Source organism: Pogona vitticeps, chromosome 3 (genome assembly GCF_051106095.1).
Source record: "Pogona vitticeps strain Pit_001003342236 chromosome 3, PviZW2.1, whole genome shotgun sequence".
NCBI lineage: Eukaryota > Metazoa > Chordata > Lepidosauria > Squamata > Agamidae > Pogona > Pogona vitticeps.
In genome coordinates this window covers 19427668-19446857 of record NC_135785.1, presented here as the reverse complement: position 1 = coordinate 19446857, position 19190 = coordinate 19427668, and the positions used below count along the sequence as shown (strand labels likewise).

The window sequence follows — 19190 nt, the reverse complement described above, 5'->3', positions numbered from 1 at the left end:
GCATCTCCTGAATAATATTTATTATTTATTGTTTTATTTCAAATATGTACAGTATATGTCACCTTTCTCCCCAATAGGGCCCAACACAGCTTACAATATTACATAGTAAGGAGTTCCACAGCAAGAGAGGAGCACTAGAAAAGCCCCCCCTCTCATGTTCTCACTAAACGCACATGTGAGGGTGGCATGACTGAGAGGCCTCTCCTGATGATGCACGCAATATCAATGCCAGTAAACAACAGAATCGTCAATCAAAATCATTGTGCTCTATTCTGAATACTTTTTTTCCCAGTTCAAAAAACTATATGCTTCCTTACCATTACTTTTCAACAAAGAGAGTTTAAAATTCAGCTGGTAGATATAGCCACCCTGTAATATTTCAATGTGCTTTATTTCTGCTGAACTGTGCTCAGATATTTCAACTGGTCCAAAAAGAAGCAACAGTCATCCTTATTGGGACCTACAGCTTGGAGCATACAGTAAAACTCCCATTCTTTACCGTGTTTATTGGGAAATTTGACACCTGACTTATCTATGGGGAAAATACAAATTGTTGGACCTAGCCTTTAAGGTCCCAATGAACAACTTCATCTAATATGGCCCTTCCCAACCCCATCCAAGGTAACTGGTTCCACTGTCCTGCTACTCTACATTTTTCCTGATATTTAACTCAAATGTGGCTTTCTGTCAGTTGACCCTCTTATTGCATGTCCTGCACTCTGGGATGATCGAAAACAAATCCTGTCCCTCCTCTGTATGACTATCTTTAAAGAATGCTATCATATCTCCACACTGAACTTGTTCCAGTTTGCCAGCATCCTTCTTAAAATGTGGTGTCCAGAACCAGACACAGTACTCAAGATGAGGCCTAACCAGTCCTGCATAGAGGGGAACAAGCACTTCATAGGATTTGGAGACTATGCTTCTCTTAACGCAGCTTAAAATAGCATTTGCCTTTCTTTGCACTTATCCCTGTTAAATTTCATTCTGTTGTTTTCAGCCTACCTTTTGAATTTTGTTCCTGTCTTCCCAAGGTATTAGCAATTCCACCCAATTTCTTGTCATCTGCCAATCTGAAAAGTATTCCCAGCATCTCCTTAGCAAAGTCATCAATAAAAATGCTGAAGAACATCAAGCCCAAGACTGAGCCTGTTAGTATCTCATTTGTAACCTCCTCCCAGTTTGAGAAGGAACCACCGATGAGCACTCCCTGAGTACAATTCTGTGTATCCATCTGCCATTCTAGCCCACACCTAGTTAGCTTGCCAATCAGAAAATCATGAGGCACTCTGTCAAAAACGTTGCTGAAGTCAAGACATATTATGTCTGAAACTCAAACCATCAAAACCTTTTGGCTGAATTCTAATTCAGGCTCCGTTGTCACCAAAATTGTTGATTCATTCTCATTCAAGTGATGATACTAACAAGGCAACCTGAACCACCTGGTACAATATGTTTTGATATATCATCAGTTCAGCTTCACTGCACATGAGTGAATTCAAATACAAAGCACACATTATATTGTATTAAATTACATTATATCTCACGGAGTGAGAGGCACCTAATAGCCTAAAACTATTACAATTAAACCACAGCTATGCATATTGCCAAGTACTGTATATAGGAAACAAACAATAAATGCCATGTACTGAACAAATGAATTCTTATTTTATTTGTAAGCTTTTAACTATACAATTAGAGGCATGCGTAATAGCAGGTAGAAATCTGCAACCAAATCCATTTTTAAAAGATGAAAATATTAATATGATCACTAAACTGTAACTGTGATTAGTTGATTTAAGGCTTCGTATTAGTTTCAACAGATTCAGTATCACTAGAGAAGCAAAATTATCTGTCTTAAACAGATAGATTTAAAGTCGATACAGGTCTGTTACATTTTCAATACCCTTGATCTACCTGGTTTGTTTTTCAGTCAGTATTACAACTTCCTCTATCATCTGTTCAGTCTCACATACATCTTCTGAGATTGTATCCTCAAATCAAATCTCTGGTGTAACAAAAGCTAGTTTTAAACTTGAAAGTACGAGTTTGGTGCTTACTAGGGTTAATGTTACAAACAAAGCAATCTGGTACAACTCGTATCTAGGAACTTCCTGAGTCTACCAGTACTTAAAAATATTTACATTTTATTTATTTATTTATTTTATTTATTTATTTAATTTATATGCCGCCCACTCTACCCAAAGGTCCCTGGGCGGCTCACAACAATTAAAATACAATGCAATAAAATAAAATGATTAAAATACAGTTAAAATACAATTAAAATACAATTAAAAATACAATTAAAATTGCCATCATTAAGACCCACAGTTAATGTTATTTCAATTAAAAGCCTTCTGGAACAGGAAGGTTTTGACCTGGCGTCGAAATATCATCAGTGTCGGCGCCAGGCGAATTTCAGTTGGGAGGGCGTTCCATAGTCTGGGGGCAGCTGCCGAGAAGGCCCTTTGTCTACAAGACGTCCCTCTTACCTCCTTGAGGGATGGCTCTTTCAAAAGGGCCCCCTGGCTAGATCTTAACAGCCTGGTAGGCTCATATGGAAGGAGGCGGTCCTTCAAGTATCCAGGGCCCAAGCCGTTTAGGGCTTTATATGTCAAAACAAGCACTTTGAATTGGGCCCGGACAGCAACTGGTAACCAGTGTAAATTATACAGAATCGGCTTGATGTGCTCTCTGGCGGCCCCACCACTCACCAGCCGCGCAGCTCGATTCTGGACCAGTTGCAGTCGCCGGACCGTCTTCAAAGGCAGCCCCACGTAGAGCGCATTGCAATAATCAATACGAGATGTTACCAGTGCATGTGTAACTGTCATGAGACTCCGCTCGTCCAGGTAGGGCCGTAGCTGGTATAGTTTCCGCAGCTGGAGGAAGGCGCCCCTGGCCACCGAGTCCACCTGGGCTTCCAGTGTTAGACTGGGGTCCAGGAGCACCCCCAAGCTGCGGACCCTGTCCCTTAGGGGGAGTGTAACCCCATTCAGGACAGGGAAGTGGCCCTCCAACCTGTCCGGCGAAGCACCCACTAACAGCACTTCCGTCTTGTCTGGATTGAGTTTCAATTTATTAACCCTCATCCAGTCCATTATCAGGTCCAGACACGAGTTCAGCACAGAAACCGCCTCACCTGGATTGGTGGAAAACGAGAGGTAGAGCTGAGTGTCGTCAGCATATTGCTGACTCCTCAGCCCAAACCTCCTGATGACCTCTCCCAGCGGTTTCATGTAGATGTTAAACAGCATGGGGGACAGTATCGAGCCCTGAGGAACCCCATGACATAACTGCCATGGGGCAGAGCAACTGTCCCCCAGCACCACCCTCTGGATACGGTCAGCTAGGAAGGAGCGGAACCACCGTAAAACAGTGCCCCCAACTCCTAACCCAGCCAGCCTATCCAGAAGGACACCATGGTCGATGGTGTCGAAAGCCGCTGAGAGGTCCAGGAGTATCAACAGGGTCACACTCCCCCTGTCTCTCTCCCGGCAAAGGTCATCATACAGGGCGACCAAGGCTGTCTCTGTACTAAAACCCGGCCTGAAACCCGATTGAAATGGATCCAGAAAATCCGTTTCATCCAGCAGCGCCTGGAGTTGCCCGGCCACAACGCGCTCCAACACCTTGCCCAAATAAGGGAGGTTCGCCACTGGTCGGTAGTTAATCACCAGCCTTGGATCCAGGTTAGGCTTTTTAAGGAGTGGTCGAATTACCGCCTCTTTCAAGGCGGTAGGGACCGCTCCCTCTCTCAGAGAGGCGTTCACGGCCTCCTGGACCCAAGTGCGAACCCCCCTGGCAGATCTTCCAATTAGCCAAGATGGGCAAGGGTCGAGCGGCGTGGTGGTAGAACGGACAGATCCAAGCACCCTGTCCACATCCTCGGGTCTCAACAATTGAAACTCATCCATTAAAGTTTGACCTAAGCACGGCCCACTGGACACATCTTCCGATTTTGCAGTAACAGTGGAGTCCAGCCCACTGCGAATCTGAGTGATTTTTTCCTCAAAATGAATAGCAAACTCATCACAGCGAGCTGATGAGCAGTCCGGGACCTCCACCGAGTTTCCCGGTTGAAGAAGATCCTGGACCACCCGAAACAGCTCTGCTGGACGACATTCTGAGGAAGCAATACGGCTGGAGAAATATTGCCGTTTCGCCAGCCGTATTGCCACGAAATAGGCCCGATAATGGGCTCTAAGTCGTGTTCGATCGGATTCCCAGCGGGACTTCCTCCACCTGCGCTCTAGCCGTCTCCCCTCTTGCTTCATCGCCCGCAGTTCAGAAGTATACCAGAGAGCTGTCTGGGCTCGGCGAGCAGGGAGAGGGCGCTTAGGCGCAATCGTGTCAACCGCCCGGGTCATCTCCCTATTCCATAGGGTGACCTGAGCTTCGACAGGAGCGCCAACCATATCAGACGGATACTCCCCCAGAGCATTCAGGAAACCATCTGGATCCATTAGTCTCCGGGGGCGGATCATCTTAATCGATCCCCCACCCTTGCAGAGGGAAGAAGAAGCTAATAGACTAAATTTGACCAGGAAGTGGTCTGACCATGACAATGGGGTCACGACCAGCCCCTCCACATCCAAACCACCACCTTCCAGTCCCGTTGTGAAAACCAGGTCCAAGGTGTGGCCCTTCTCATGTGTTGGGCCGATGACACATTGAGACAGCCCCATGGTTGTCATGGCGGCCATGAAGTCCTGAGCTGCCCCAGTCAAGGCAGCCTCAGCATGGATGTTGAGGTCCCCCAGCACCAGCAGCCTGGGAGTCCTCAACACCAGGTCCGAGACTGCCTCCGTCAGCTCAGGTAGGGAGACTGTTGGTACGCAGCAGGGTGGGCGGTACACCAACAGAATCCCTAATCTGTCTTGTGAGCCCAACACACAATACAGGCCCTCAAGACCTCCTCTCAAAGGGATAGGAAGCCTGGTCAAGGAGATAGAACTCCTATAGACTATAGCAACTCCCCCTCCCCGACCCTCTGAGCGACACTGGTGCTGGACTGAGTACCCAGGAGGACACAGCTGGGAGAGGGGGACACCACCTTCCTCTCCCACCCAGGTCTCAGTAATGCACGCCAGGTCAGCCCCCTCATCCAGAATTACATCATGGATGAGGGCAGTTTTGTTTTGTACTGACCTGGCGTTCATCAGCAGCACTGTGTGGCTCGAGGGTTTGCTGATATGGTTGCCTGATACCATTTGGTTGGAGGTAGGACTAGAAGAGGGGATAGATGTAAGATATCTAACCTCTCTTCTCCTACGCGGGCATGTTCTACCCCCACCGCCATTCCTTCCCCTACCCAGCACCACCTCAATGGCTGCCCCCTCCAACGCCCTCCCCCCTTCCTGTTCCATCAGGTCCACTGTGGGTCTCTATGCAACCTGATGGCAATTAGTAATACTAACAGTTAAAACAAACAAACAAGAACAAACCCACACACCCTTCTAATGCCCCTTCTCCCCTCCCAGCCAGGTGGCTGGTGTTGAGGAAGGGGTGGGTTTGCCCAAAGCAGCAGCAGCAGCAGCAGGGTCCCGGTCCTGAAGGGCAGGGGAGTGCAGGCCAGAAATACTCCCAGGCACTGTCTCTCACCCAGTGCCTGGGGATGGCAGATGTTACCAGCGACTCCCCCGAAGACAGGAACGTTGCTCTCAGAGGGCCCTGGCACCGGCTTCTTGCTTTTAAAGCTTCCCTCCCCTCCCAGCCAGGTGGCTGGTGTTGAGGAAGGGGTGGGTTTGCCCAAAGCAGCAGCAGCAGCAGCAGCAGGGTCCCGGTCCTGAAGGGCAGGGGAGTGCAGGCCAGAAATACTCCCAGGCACTGTCTCTCACCCAGTGCCTGGGGATGGCAGATGTTACCAGCGACTCCCCCGAAGACAGGAACGTTGCTCTCAGAGGGCCCTGGCACCGGCTTCTTGCTTTTAAAGCTTCCCTCCCCTCCCAGCCAGGTGGGGTCATCTACAAATACCTAGACCAATGATTAATTCTATATACTTGCATGTCAAAAAAGTGTGAATTTTGCTGGGTCAAATCACTTTCAGAGTTCACCTGTTCATTTCCAATGGGCCTCGCCTTGTTATTTCCTGTTTCCTGGCCCAAATATGGGTATACGGACTAATAATAATAATATGGTGTCAAATCAATTCTAACTTAGGGTGATAACCTACAAGAGTTTCCTGCATATAAAGCACGAAGAAGTGGTTTACCCATTTCTTCCTTCTGGTGGTGTTGTGGAGCCATATAGTTTGCCCAAAGCCACACACTCTCAACTGGCTTCTCTCTCAAGAAGACAGTGTGGATTCAAACTCCCAGCCACTGGCTCCTCAGCTAGGTGCTACAATCGACTGAACTGTACCAGCTCAATATTTCATTTTACACTTGCTTAATTGCATTTTCAATATAAATAGTTCTCGATGGACATCATTGAGCTTGTCACATATCTCCCACCATTATATCACCCTACAGAAAAGTTTTATGTTCTTCTCTTTCACCTTGTAACTTTTATGTTGCCCAGGCCTACATCTCAAAGGATAGAAGCCTGCAGTCCACTCTAAATGCAGTGGTACAAAAACTTTTCCTCCTGCTCCAGCAGCCAAATTGGCATTTAGGGACACATTTCAGCAAAGGGTGAGGCTAAGGATATGGAGGTTGACCAGGAATACAGCAGGTAAGGTCAGCTATAATTCTTACCCATCTGTATGTCTCCCTAGTAAGCATACTAAACACTGTTTTTTCTGCATGTCAGCACTAATGCAACAACCTGCAAGTACTGGAACTGTAGATCAGTGCTATGCAGGGTTACTGAAATGCCTTTAAATGTTTTCTTATCGTTGATCATCACCAGAGATACTAGAACCAGCTCCCAGACTTGATGAGTAATTCAACCCCCTCACACCACATTTGTCTCATGGGTCTGTCATTCTCTATCCCTGCTTCCTAGACCCATCCCTCGAAGATGACAGGTTCACATTCAGAAACATTTTAACCACCTGACTGAACAAATTTTAATATTTCATTTGTGTTTGCTCCCATTTTTCTTCTTCTAAGCAACCATTTATTATCTATAATGCAAATGTCTATTTAGCCTAACTTTAGAAGCTTAGAATTAGCTTACCCACAAAGCACCTCTCAAGACACAATAAGGCAGTGTATGTTTTGGAAACATTGCTGACTAGCCAAAAAGAAACAAACACAAGGTCTAAAAACATGAGTAACCTTGTTGAAAGTCCAGAATCAAGAAAGTCCACAGGGGAATTAAAACCCACCTAAGGGCTAGGTCAGCATTAGAAGGCAAAGGCAAAGATGGACATCTGAAGACAGCCCTAAAGGCCCGTGAATATCTAAAATGGGTCTTTAACAAGGCAATGTCCTGACCCAGCAAGACAATGGAACAGTCTGAGGCTCAGAGCTGGGGAAAAACCTGGTCATTTCCTTACGTGGTGGGTGTGTCTGAAAAGCTCAAAAGATTTTTGGTAAACACCACATACTCGTGCACTAAAAACTCACAAACACACTAAGGCAAAGACTCATCCATCCAAAAGACCGTACACCAAAACACAACAGGAACAATATAGTATAGGCAGTCCAATGCAGACGAGTGTCATTGGAAGGATTCACTGAAGATGTACTCATTTTGGACCAAGAAGATAAGTGGTTTGAGAGAGGGGTCAGAGAAGCCATACATGTGCATATAGAAAATCCCTCCCTTAGATACAATCTGTTTCCTATTTATCATGCTGCCCTTTCATCCGTCCCCAGAACGATCAGGACCTCACACGTCAGAAAGACCACGGTTAATGACTCATGACAAAGGGTGGAGAAGGACTGCAGAAATGAGGTTTTCACTCAACTCCAATCCTTTTTCCATCTAAAGAGCCTATTCAGACCAGGGTGAAGTGAAACCAATGTAGAAGATATATCAGGGATCTCCAACCAACTCTCCTCAGACTGAAGAAGCTACTTGGATGAGTGCCATAACATTTCAACCTGATAAGAAAGAAGTCCAGTTGCAATGACTCAATTTCCAGATAGAAAGCAAAGAATACATGACTGTATGCCTTTGTATTCTCAAAAGATCTACAACTGTCTGAAGGATCAGGACAGGCCAAGGACATATTCTGATGCTTTTCAGGGCAACAGTAACTATTTCAAAGAGTATATGTAATTTTACACAATTTTAAGTAAGGATTAGAGATGGGGATGAATCGCCATTTTGGTGATTCATCCTGCTTCATGATCCATCAAAGCTGACGAAGCACGGAGCTCCCCCCAAGAACCTACGAAGCACAAATTTATTTGTTGATTTGTGGGGGATTAGACAGCCATAGGCTGTATTAAAAAAATCTGAGCCCCCTGCAGCCAACGTTCCACCCCACCACCGCCCCCACCGCTGTCACTGCCGCTGCCACCACACCACCACCACTGTTGCTGCCATCGCCACCACCACCACAGCAGTGGTCTCCAGCTGGTCTCCGCCACTATTGCCTGTAGTAAGGGGCACTGGCTGCCCTTTGCAAAGATGGTGGCTGCGGCTTCATTTAGGGTAGGGAAGCTGCAACCTCCATCTTTGCAAAGGGCAGCCTGGATTAGGCTAAGGGAATCCAGGCTGCCCTTTACAAGATGGCAGCTGCAGCTCCCCTATCCTAAATGAAGCTACAGCCACCATCTTTGCAAAGGGTAGCCAGTGTCCCTTACTGCTGCCCATGGCTGCGAAGGCTACCACAGCAGGAGGCAATGGATGACCACTTTGATCCATGCGCCCGTAGTCTCAAGATTAGACTACTGTAAGGTGCTCTACATGGGGCTGCCTTTGAGACTGATGTGGAAACTTCAGATGGTACAAAATGTGGCGGCCAGACTTCTCAAAGGGGTGGAAAGGTACCAACATATTTCCCCCATGCTGGCCGCCTCGCATTGGCTGCCCATTCATTTCTGCATTGATTTCAAAGTTCTTACGATTACATATAAAACCCTAAACGGTTAAGGACCTCGATATCTGGCAGAGTGCCTTCTCCCACCCAGTTCTGCCAGAGTCACTCATTCCAGCCAGGCTGGGTGGCTGAGGGGCCTAACGCCGAGGGAGGTCCAGAAGGAAAGAATGATGAACTGGGCCTTCTCAGCAGTGGCCCCTCGCCTTTGGAACAACTTGCCAGTAGAAATCCACCTGGTTCCCTCTCTGGGTATTTTCAGGAACAGACTTAAAACCTGGCTATTTGAGCAGGCTTTCTCTCCTGCCATATCTTAATATGTCTTAATGCCACCTTGGATCTATATGTTTATGGTTTTATTGCTTTTAAATTTGTAAACCACCCAGAGTAGACCTTTGGTCTAGATGGGTGGGATAGAAATCCAATAAATAAATAAAATAAATAAGCCAGAAGATTCCTAAGAGAATAGTGAATCATTTATTCCAGGGATTTTTAGAAGACATCAATCAAGAGGACAAGGCATATGCTACTGCAATGGTCTGCTGTTTGTCTTATCTACAGGAACTCTGTCACTTTCTCTTTTACCACCTGGCAGAAAGTGCTGTCTTTTTTACTAAAACATTACAGTGGGGTCTTGACTTGAGAACTTAATACGTATTGGAAAGCAGTTCTCAAGTCAAAAAGTTCTCAGGTCAAATCTGGATTTCCCATAGGAATGCATTGAAAACCATTTGATCCGTATCTGCTCTTTTCCGTCCATAGAAACTAATGGGAAGCGGCTATTCTGCCTTCGACCACTAGAGGGGGATATTTTGTTTCTTTTTTTCTTAGGTCAAGAAAGGTTCAGGGAAGGCAGGGAAAAGACAGTCCAGGCAGTACCAGGCAGTCTGAAGACTGTCTCCCAATCCACTCTCTAAACACTGGGAGGAGTGAGGAAGCAGACAGGCACCCTTTTCACTGGCCAACAGTTAACTGAAAGTTCACATTTTGCACTTTCCCTGCCTCCCATGTGGTTTTTTTCAGTTCTTAACTCAAATCTAAGTATGTAAGTCAAGTCAATATTTTCATATGAGAGTGGTTCTTAAGTCAAAATGTTCTTAACTCAAGCCGTTCTTAAGTCAAGACCCCACTGTAATTCACTGTGAAATCAGAGAACATGCAAAAGCTAATCAAACTTTACTAATTTTAAAGGCTCACATAGAGTAAGCATGAGAAAGCTTGCTCACAAAATCTTTTGAAACCATTTATAGGTCAAATGCTGTGAAGATGTTAAATTCTAAGATGGGAAAAATATATCAAAAAGACCCTAATAGTAAGTTCAATGTGAGCAGCAAAACAGACACAATGATTGTGAATTACTTCTGTTTGGTCTGTTGAAGTGGACCAAACAGAGGCAGAGAGATAAAGAGATATTGTAAGAAGTATTATACATTCACAGTCTACTTATCTTAACAGGGATTTCACTAGTAATTGGTGCATTGTATTCAGGTCATGCCATCACAAAACTGAAAGACCTGCATGGTTTACCAGTTGCTTAATGGGCCCCATATTAAATGATGGCATAACCTTTAAAGCCCTAAACTGCTTCATGCCTGGCCATCTAGGAAACCACCTGTCTTGTTACAGATCTGTTTGAAGGTTAACATCTTTAAGTGAGAGTCTCTTGAAAGTGCCACTCCCTGGGGAGCCTTGCCGCTTTCTCCCAACTTTTGATTAGAAATGGGCATGAATCACGGTTTGGCAGTTCAGCTGAATTCAGTGCAGTTCCCAGACAGGAGTTCTGTGGGTGCCACACACTTTCCTCCCCCACCTCCTCAGCACCGTCGCCCATTCACTGGCAGCAGTGTGCTTCCTACCTTTGCCTCCTCCATGCAATCGTCCACTCACCAGCAGCACTGCTGGTTTCCCTGCCCCACTTCCTCATCTGAGTGTGCCCATCTCTCATCACAGGTTGGGAGCATTACCGGAGTGGGTGCCCACCAAAAAAGCTGGGTCTGGGAATCGCCAAACAGTTGTTCAGACAAAAAACAAACTGGCACAAACCATCGAACCAGTGATTCATGTCAGTCTCTAGACCAATTTAATAGTTACAGCTACCGCTGTTCAACTTCCAACAGAATGCCAGTTATTCCAAAATATTTTTAAGAAAATATTATTTTTGCTACCTTTTGCTGTCCTTTGCAGACATACAAATCCTTCACAATGGCAGTATATAGCTGGTTTTCATGAATAACCTGAAGAAGTCTGGCATTCCTCACACACGTTTGAGCTTCTTCCTAGGTTTTCACTCAAATATCCTCACAAGCATTCTCACATTTTCCACAGTCAGGATACCTCTAATTTTATTTCTGTTTTTTGGTTCTACTTACCAAGAGTGCACTCTTTATCTCACACTGACCACAGGCCCTTCCCTTAACTTTCGGTTTTTCAGCTGAAACATCAGTCACTATTTTATGTGCAGTGGCTTGTTTTGCTGCCTCTGAAACTAAAAATGTGGCAGCAAATTTAAAAAACAAGTCATATCGTAAGAAACATTAATACATATTGCACCGATGAATAGTGGAAGGAATTAAGTAATTGAATCTAAACTAATCACGGTACATATACGTTGGAAGCACTGACATGAACAGGTTTAAATTTTAGGCAAAGCATTGTTTAAAACTGAAGTATGAAGTCAGGTTCATTTCTTTTAAAAGGTGATTAAGATTTTAGTTTACAAGCTCATGGTTTCACAGTATGCCACTATAATTAACAATGAAATTTCCAAAATTGTCAAATCTAAATAGGGTATTTATCATTCCGAAAAATAACTGAACAGTATCTTACAAACCTCACTTTATGAATATATTTTTCAACGTGTATTTAGGGTTAATACTATTTAGCAAAAAGTGTCCTGATTGTTTGCTCTAAAAATGAGGTGAAATGGCTTCTAATACTGTACGGATTAAATGGTTTTCAATGCATTCCTATGGGAAATGCAGATTCAACATAAGAACTTTTCAACTTGAGAACCACCTTCCAATACGGATTAAGTTCTTAAGTAGAGACCCCACTGTAAATGACCCAAGGTCATTGTTTAAGCAGAATCCAGACTGCGATTCACAGTATTCCCAAAAGTCTCACCTGAGCCATCAGTTCCAACTTTTATTACATCACAAATCCAACACTTGCCATTACCTTGATCTTGTTCTTTGAGAACCCTCAGTCTGACTTTGCCTGAAGAAACCTGTTTATTTTGTAAAAAAGACGACTTAAGTTAAACTGAATAATTCTTATGACCATTTCTGAACTTTCTTTTCACCCCACGTTAAATGTGTATGGGGTGAAGTAACTGCACAAGTGTGTATGTGGTTCAAGCAGGTATACTAAAATAAACAGAAAACATGCAACACTATTCATATAATAGGGGAATGCATCCTTGTTGATTCTCCTGAACCTCTCAGCGGCTTTCGACACCATCGACCATGGTGTCCTTCTGGACAGATTGGCTGGGAGGCACTGTTTTACAGTGGTTCCGCTCCTACCTGGCTGATCGAGTCCAGAAGGTGGTGCTGGGGGACAGGAGCTCTGATCCAAGGCGGTTGTGTCATGGGGTTCCTCAGGAACTGTCCCCCATGCTGTTCAATAGCTACATAAAACCGCTGGGGGAAGTCATTAGGAGGTTTGGGCTGAGGAGTCAGCAATATGCTGACGACACCAAGCTCTACTTCTCATTCTCTACCAATCCAGGTGTGGCAGTCACCATTCTGAACTCATGCCTGGACTCCATAATGGTCTGGATGAGGGTCAATAAACTGAGGCTCAATCCAGACAAGTCAGAAGTGTTGCTGGTAAGTGCCCTGCCAGACAGGTTAAAGGGCTATTTCCCTGCCTTAGACGGGATTACACTCCCCCTAAAGGACAGGGTCCACAGCTTGGGGGTGCTCCTTGACCCCGGTCTGACCTTGGAAGCCCAGGTGGACTCGGTGTCCAGGGGTGCCTTCTTACAGCTGCGGACAACTTCATTCTTACCTGGATGAGGGGAGCTTGGCAACAGTCACTCATGCACTGGTAACAACCAGACTGGACTACTACAATGCACTATACGTTGGGCAGCCTTTGAAGACAGTTCGACGACTGCAGCTGGCACAGAACCAGGCTGTGCGGCTGGCAAGTGGTGCCGCCGCACAGACTCATATCATGCCGGTTCTGAAAAATTTACACTGGCTGCCAGTTGCTGCTCGGGCCCAATTCAAAGTGCTTACTCTGACATATAAAGCCCTAAACGGACCAACTTCTTCCATACGAGCCTGCCCATCCTCTAAGATTAGGCCAGGAGGCCCTTCTGAAGGTGCCATCCCTGAAAGAGGTGAGGGGGATGGCATGTTGAAATAGGGCCTTCTCAGCTGTTGCCCCCCAACTTTGGAATGCCCTCCTTATAGAGATCCACTTGTACACCACCCAGAAGCCACTGGTAATGGTGCAGCTAAAAATATTGTAAATAAAAATAAAAAATATTGTAAATAATGATATATTCATCTTTAAACCCAACTACAGAAGGTACACATCCATTTTAACAAATAATCCTTAACAAGTTAATATAATTAATTACAACTCCTTGGGGTAACTGTGCAACTCTCAGAACAACCTTTTTCATAATATTATGAAATACTGGAAGAATGGCAAGAAGTACTAATAATAGGACTAAGAGTAAGAATAATACACACAACAATAATCAATAAAATAGCATACTTTGGAATAAGACTTTTGTTACTGAAAACTATCCTCAGGACAGAAAATGGGATAAATTTAATTGTTCTTTCTAGCCAGATCACACTTACTGAATGAATGACACTTTTGAAATTATCCCTGATATAAGTTGCATTGATTAAATAAGACTGTTCTAGTTAGGACTTACAAGTGAATTATTTAGCTACTGTTAGAATTTGTTGGGATCCTGGTATTCAGGCAGTGATCCTCTTCTTATTTACTTGAGAATAAGCCCCACTGAATTCAAAGGGTCTTATTTAAAAAGAGAAGACACATATAAAAATGTACTGTCAATAAAGTAATATGCTTCTCTACATTTGGGTCTCAATTTGGTTGTTTCTGCAATACTGATTCACATGAAACTTTTCCTTAGATATGTTTTTTAAAAAAAAAAACTCAGCTCGATTTATTCTAACAAAACAGATGGTGAAATATTACAATTAATCTCTCCTTTTTTTGGAGTTGCAACTGTTACTATAAGCCTAGCTTAGTGAAATTCTAAAGACAACATTACCTTTCCAATATTTTCTTTATTTTGGGACAACAGCTGGGGCTGTAAACCTAGGCCAGCCTGACCTGACTTCCAGTGATATCCATTTGCTTGCCTGTAAGAAATTCCAAAAAATATTTTTACATCCTTTATATGAGGAATATACATTTTACCACTCCCTATTAGAACAGGGGGAAATCAAGCACGAAGAGACAAGCAGAACTTTTAGATGGATACAAAACAAACTTGAGAAAATAAATGTGAATTGCTTTTTTTAGACTTCAAGTCCTGGAAAATGTCTGCTTGTACTTGGTGTTCTGGAAACTGCAAGAGGAACTTTCTAAAATAATAATCATCTTAGAACTACAGAGCTGGAACGGATTCTATGGATCATCAAGTCTAGCCCCTGTCAAGTAGGCACAGTGGGAAGCGAACTCCCTACCTTTGGCTCCGTAGTGAGATATCTAAACCACTTTGCCCATGGCTGAGTACAAGCAGAGCAGAGGATCTGTCAATCATGTCTCATTACCGGAATGAAGGCATGAGGTCTGTGTTTATTTATTTTTCAACTGTTCTGGGAAATGGCTTCCCTATGGGCGATCTTCGCAAAACGACGACTATTTTCCCCATTGGAACACATTAACCGGATTTCAATGCATTCCAATGGGGAAATGCTTTTCGCAAGACGATGTTTTCACAAGACAGCGATTTCAATGGAACAGATTAACATCGTCTTGCAGGGCACCACTGTATAAGGACTACCAGACCTATAAATACGATTGCATTATTCTATCACTGATGTATCACGCTAGTGAGATAATGTAGTGCAGTGGCTAAAAGACTGGAATAGTGAACCTTGAGATTCTCTCATTAGTCCTCATATCTGCAAGGGCCTCACTTTCTCTTTCAGCCTCAATCATCTTCCCATTTACAATTTTGATTTACCTCATAGAATTATAAAAACTACATATAAATAATATACTTGGAAGATTTTGAATGCACGAATAGGCTCACATGATAGAAAATTCACCATGGAGAAAAAAAAAGTACCATGAGAATAAGAGGGCATGGTAATTCTGCCATGCATGTATTTTTGTAATTAGAACTGATGAGAGATTTGAATAATGAACATCAGTAAATGCCTGAATGGTATACGGATGAGAGAGGGCTACTGTGACTGGCAGATGGAGGACTGAATATTGAGTGCAGGGCTGAATGGTGATGGGTTTGCATGATTGGGATGTGTGCGGAGGTGGGAGCTGAGAGAAGGTTGCTCTGTTTTAGGTAGTGTGTTGGAGATGTCTGGTTTTGAGAGTCAGCTCATAAGGGTCTGTTGAAAAATCTGATACGAGAATTAATGAGAAAGTTTGTCCTATAAAAGATTTGAAAAGAAATTTATTTAGATTGTGAAAGTCTGCAGAAGTAGTTACTTGGGATTTTGAATTTAAAAGAATACTCATGAGTAAACCCATGCCTTCAGCAGTCCTTACTCTTAAGTAAACCCACACCTTCATCAGTCCTTACTTATGAGTAAACCCACACCTTTGTCCCCACCCTCACCGACACCCTCCTACCTTAATCATCACTACTGAGGTCTTTTGGCCTTGGAGCCACACATGTAGAAATGGAGACTGCCTGCTCTTTGCAAAGATGATGACTGTGGCTTCATTTAGGGTTGGGAAGCTGCAGCTGCCATCTTTGCGAAGGGCAGCCTGGATTCCCTTAGCCTGCCTTAAGGGAATCCAGGCTGCCCTTCACAAAGATGGCAGCTGCAGTTTCCCTATCCTAAGTGAAGCTGCAATCGCCATCTTTGCAAAGGGCTGCCAGTTTCCCTTTTTACACTCCATGGCTCCGAGGCCAGAAGACCTCAGCAGCAGCAATTAAGATTATGGTGGCAGGGGGACCCTCGCGGTGCCTTCTGAGGCCTCTGGAGGCTTGGGAGTGCAGCAATGGCGGCAGGAGGCTTCGGACCGGTAAGGTGCTGCTTTTTACTTTTTAAAAAATGTTCTGGGTGATTTTTAGAGGGTAGGCTTGGGTTGGAGGGGTATGTTTTTATGTTGCTTTGTTTTTTGGGGAGTGTTTTTTTTTTTTTTTTTTGCAGTCCCAGCGTGGGACTTGCACTGTTTATTTATTTAATTGCCCACCCCTGATACAGAGGAACATTTTTCCTGTTTTCCTCTTCCAAAAATTATGTGTGTCTTATAGTCAGGTGCGTCTTTTGGCCCAAAAAATACGGTACCTATGTTACCTGAGTAACACCCTTTTATTTATTCAGAACCAAACTCTAATTGTTTGATATTATGAGTAACTGAAGAAGATATTAAGCAGTCAATGATAAGAAAGCATTACACCCATATAACATAATGCTATGTATTACCAGAGGGAACAGAAGAGATTAAAAAAGACAAAAATCTTTTTACTCACTATCTACTTGGGCCAAGGAGGATCTGGTTCAGAAATAGTAAAAGAGGCAATGTCAAATATTTGATATAGATTTTGGGGTGTGGTTGAACTTTTTAGGCTAACATCTGTCCTAGTACCACTCAGGATTGGTGACTAGGTTTGTGGTGAAGGTGCCAAAGAGGTGTTTGCAACTACCACAGGAGTGTGTGACCTGCTACTGTGAAAATTATCTCTCTAGGCAGAAAGATGACAAGGGGCTAGACTAGAACTCTCATCATCTAACATTTAATCTTCTGTGAGCTTTGACAGAAGTATATGGAGGAACACTCAAATAATGTGACCAGGTTTAATACAAAACACATAGCAGATCTAATAAAGAAAAACAAATCTCCAGTCAAGTGAGATTCTGCCACCATGCACATGATTGCAAACATGTATATACAATGCAAAATTGCCTTTCCATACAAATACTGTAAGCCTACCATTATCCAATGTCGTAGGATCCAGTGTACATGCAATTAACGAAGAAGGCTTATTTCACATTCCCTGTCTGGAATACAGCAATTATAGCCTCCTTAACTTCTTAATGGGACTTGCAGTTTGCTAAACAAGCAGGTCAGCATCATGTTATCAAGTCCATTAAACCAGGGTCTAGTGTTAAAGCATGATCAACATGTTCAGAAATGTCCTATTCTAGGAAATCATAATTGCTTCCAACTCCATGACCATTTCACTTCTTTGAAAGCAAACAGCAAAGCAAATGGTTACAAACTAGAAACTGAAGACCCAGCACTTTTTAAAAAAAGGTTTGGGGTTAGAGAGAGACATAATCACCTTCCAGTACTAGAATCCAACACTAAATGCTCTAAAAGAGTTCAGAAATTAATGATGATGATTGAAGGCAATTAGCAACACTTAACACTTAAACAGAATTATGTATCCTGCTAAGTGCGGCAGAACAATAATAACTGTGCCCTTATAATGCTCTGTGGAGGCATGAATGTAATTCACATTACTGAGAAAAGGAAACAGATACAGAGAGGTTAACAAAGTGGTACTCAGAACAGAAAAGAAAAGTTACAGATATTCAAGGTTGTGCTTTGTCTGCAAAATATTCTGACTTCGTAAATGGATTCTATCAGTACAGAACAATTACAACTTTCTTATGTTTTCGTAAATGCATGCATATGCACTTAACACTTGCTTAGGATTGAGATTCTATTAAAAGATAACAATCTAGCACCAACAGTGAAGCACTCTGGGGGAATGCAAAGTGACTGTTCAGCGGATGAGAGAGTACTTGAAATTGAATTCTGATATCAAAAGTCTAACTGTGGAAAAAGATAAAGGTTGTAGTTCTACAGAACAAGACTCTGCCAAACAGCAAACTATATGTATATCTTGAAGCTTCTGCTGCAGCTGCTTGAACACAGAAACAAGCAAACCAGTTTTCTAAGATCAGCTTTATTTGTGTCAGCTACCTAAGTGGCAATGATTCTTTCACCTGGATATGAAGCATCTCAGGGAATACCCGTAAGTACTGGTAGGACTCCTGCTGTCGGAGAAAAGAAGGAGTAGTAACACTACTGAGGAAGGAGAAAGCATAAGAAAAAGGAAAATGAAAAACACTTGGAAAATATATTTTATGGAGTGAACCATGAAGCATTCTGGCATGTGACGCTAATGTGCAAGTTTCCAGGCAGTATCGAACAATCATGGCCTCATTTATATAGCCTTGCAAAATATAAAGAAACCATGCAAATTGTCCAATAAGAAATGCTGTAATCATTTTCCTACAATGCAGCATCATTCTTGGCTCTTCTTTTTAATGAGGAGGTATTCCTACATACTATCAAGTTACCTCCAGCTTATGGCAAACGTATGAATGAGTGACCTCCAAAATGTCCTATCTTCAGCAGCTCTGCTCAGCTTCTGTAAACTCAAGACGATAGCTTCCTTTAAGAAGTCAATCCATCTCATATTTGGTCTTCCTCTTTTCCTGCTGCCTTCAATATTTCCTAGCATCAATGTTCCCTTTAAGCGATATGACCTTGCAACATTGCATCAGTGCCACACAGCTGAGCAAGTGTTACCGCCCATTTGCTTCTACTCGCGACCGAAAACCTGCACACATGGGCCAGGGGCCCCACCCAACAAAATTAGAGGGAACGCTGCCTGGCATTATGGCCTTTTCCAGACAGTCTTGCTTTCTCATGATGTGCCCAAAAGTAAGCCAACCTCAGTTTCAGCATTTATGCCTCCAGAGTTAATTCAGGCTTGATTTGCTCCAGGACCTACTTGTTCGTTTTTCTGGCAGTCCAGGGTATCTGCAAAGCTCTTATCCAGCACCATATTTTGAAAGAATCCTTTTTTTAAACCTACATAACAACAGCTCTGCTGGATCAGGCCAAGGGGCCATATAGTACAGCTTCCTGTATCTCACAGTGGCCCCACCAGCTGCCTCTGGGAGCACGTGAGACAATGTATTTATTTATTTATTTATTTGACTTATATACCGCCCCATAGCGCTACAAGCACTCTCCGGGCGGTTTACAATTTTTAATTATACAGGCTACACATTGCCCCCCCCAGCAAGCTGGGTACTCATTTTAC

General features: G+C 43.6%; 1 protein-coding gene across 4 annotated transcripts in view; it reads right to left on the bottom strand.

Annotated features, from left to right (window-relative positions):
• ZBBX (zinc finger B-box domain containing) overlaps positions 1-19190 on the bottom strand; it is a 66773-nt gene that overhangs the window by 35576 nt on the left and 12007 nt on the right. For all 4 annotated transcript variants that reach the window (XM_020805763.3, XM_020805761.3, XM_078389688.1 and 1 more), the window contains 3 exons: positions 14199-14289; positions 12113-12161; positions 11305-11420 (listed from right to left, as the gene is read on the bottom strand). In XM_020805763.3, coding sequence (XP_020661422.3) covers positions 11305-11420; positions 12113-12161; positions 14199-14289 — 256 coding nt within the window. The remainder of the gene's footprint in view (positions 1-11304; positions 11421-12112; positions 12162-14198; positions 14290-19190) is intronic.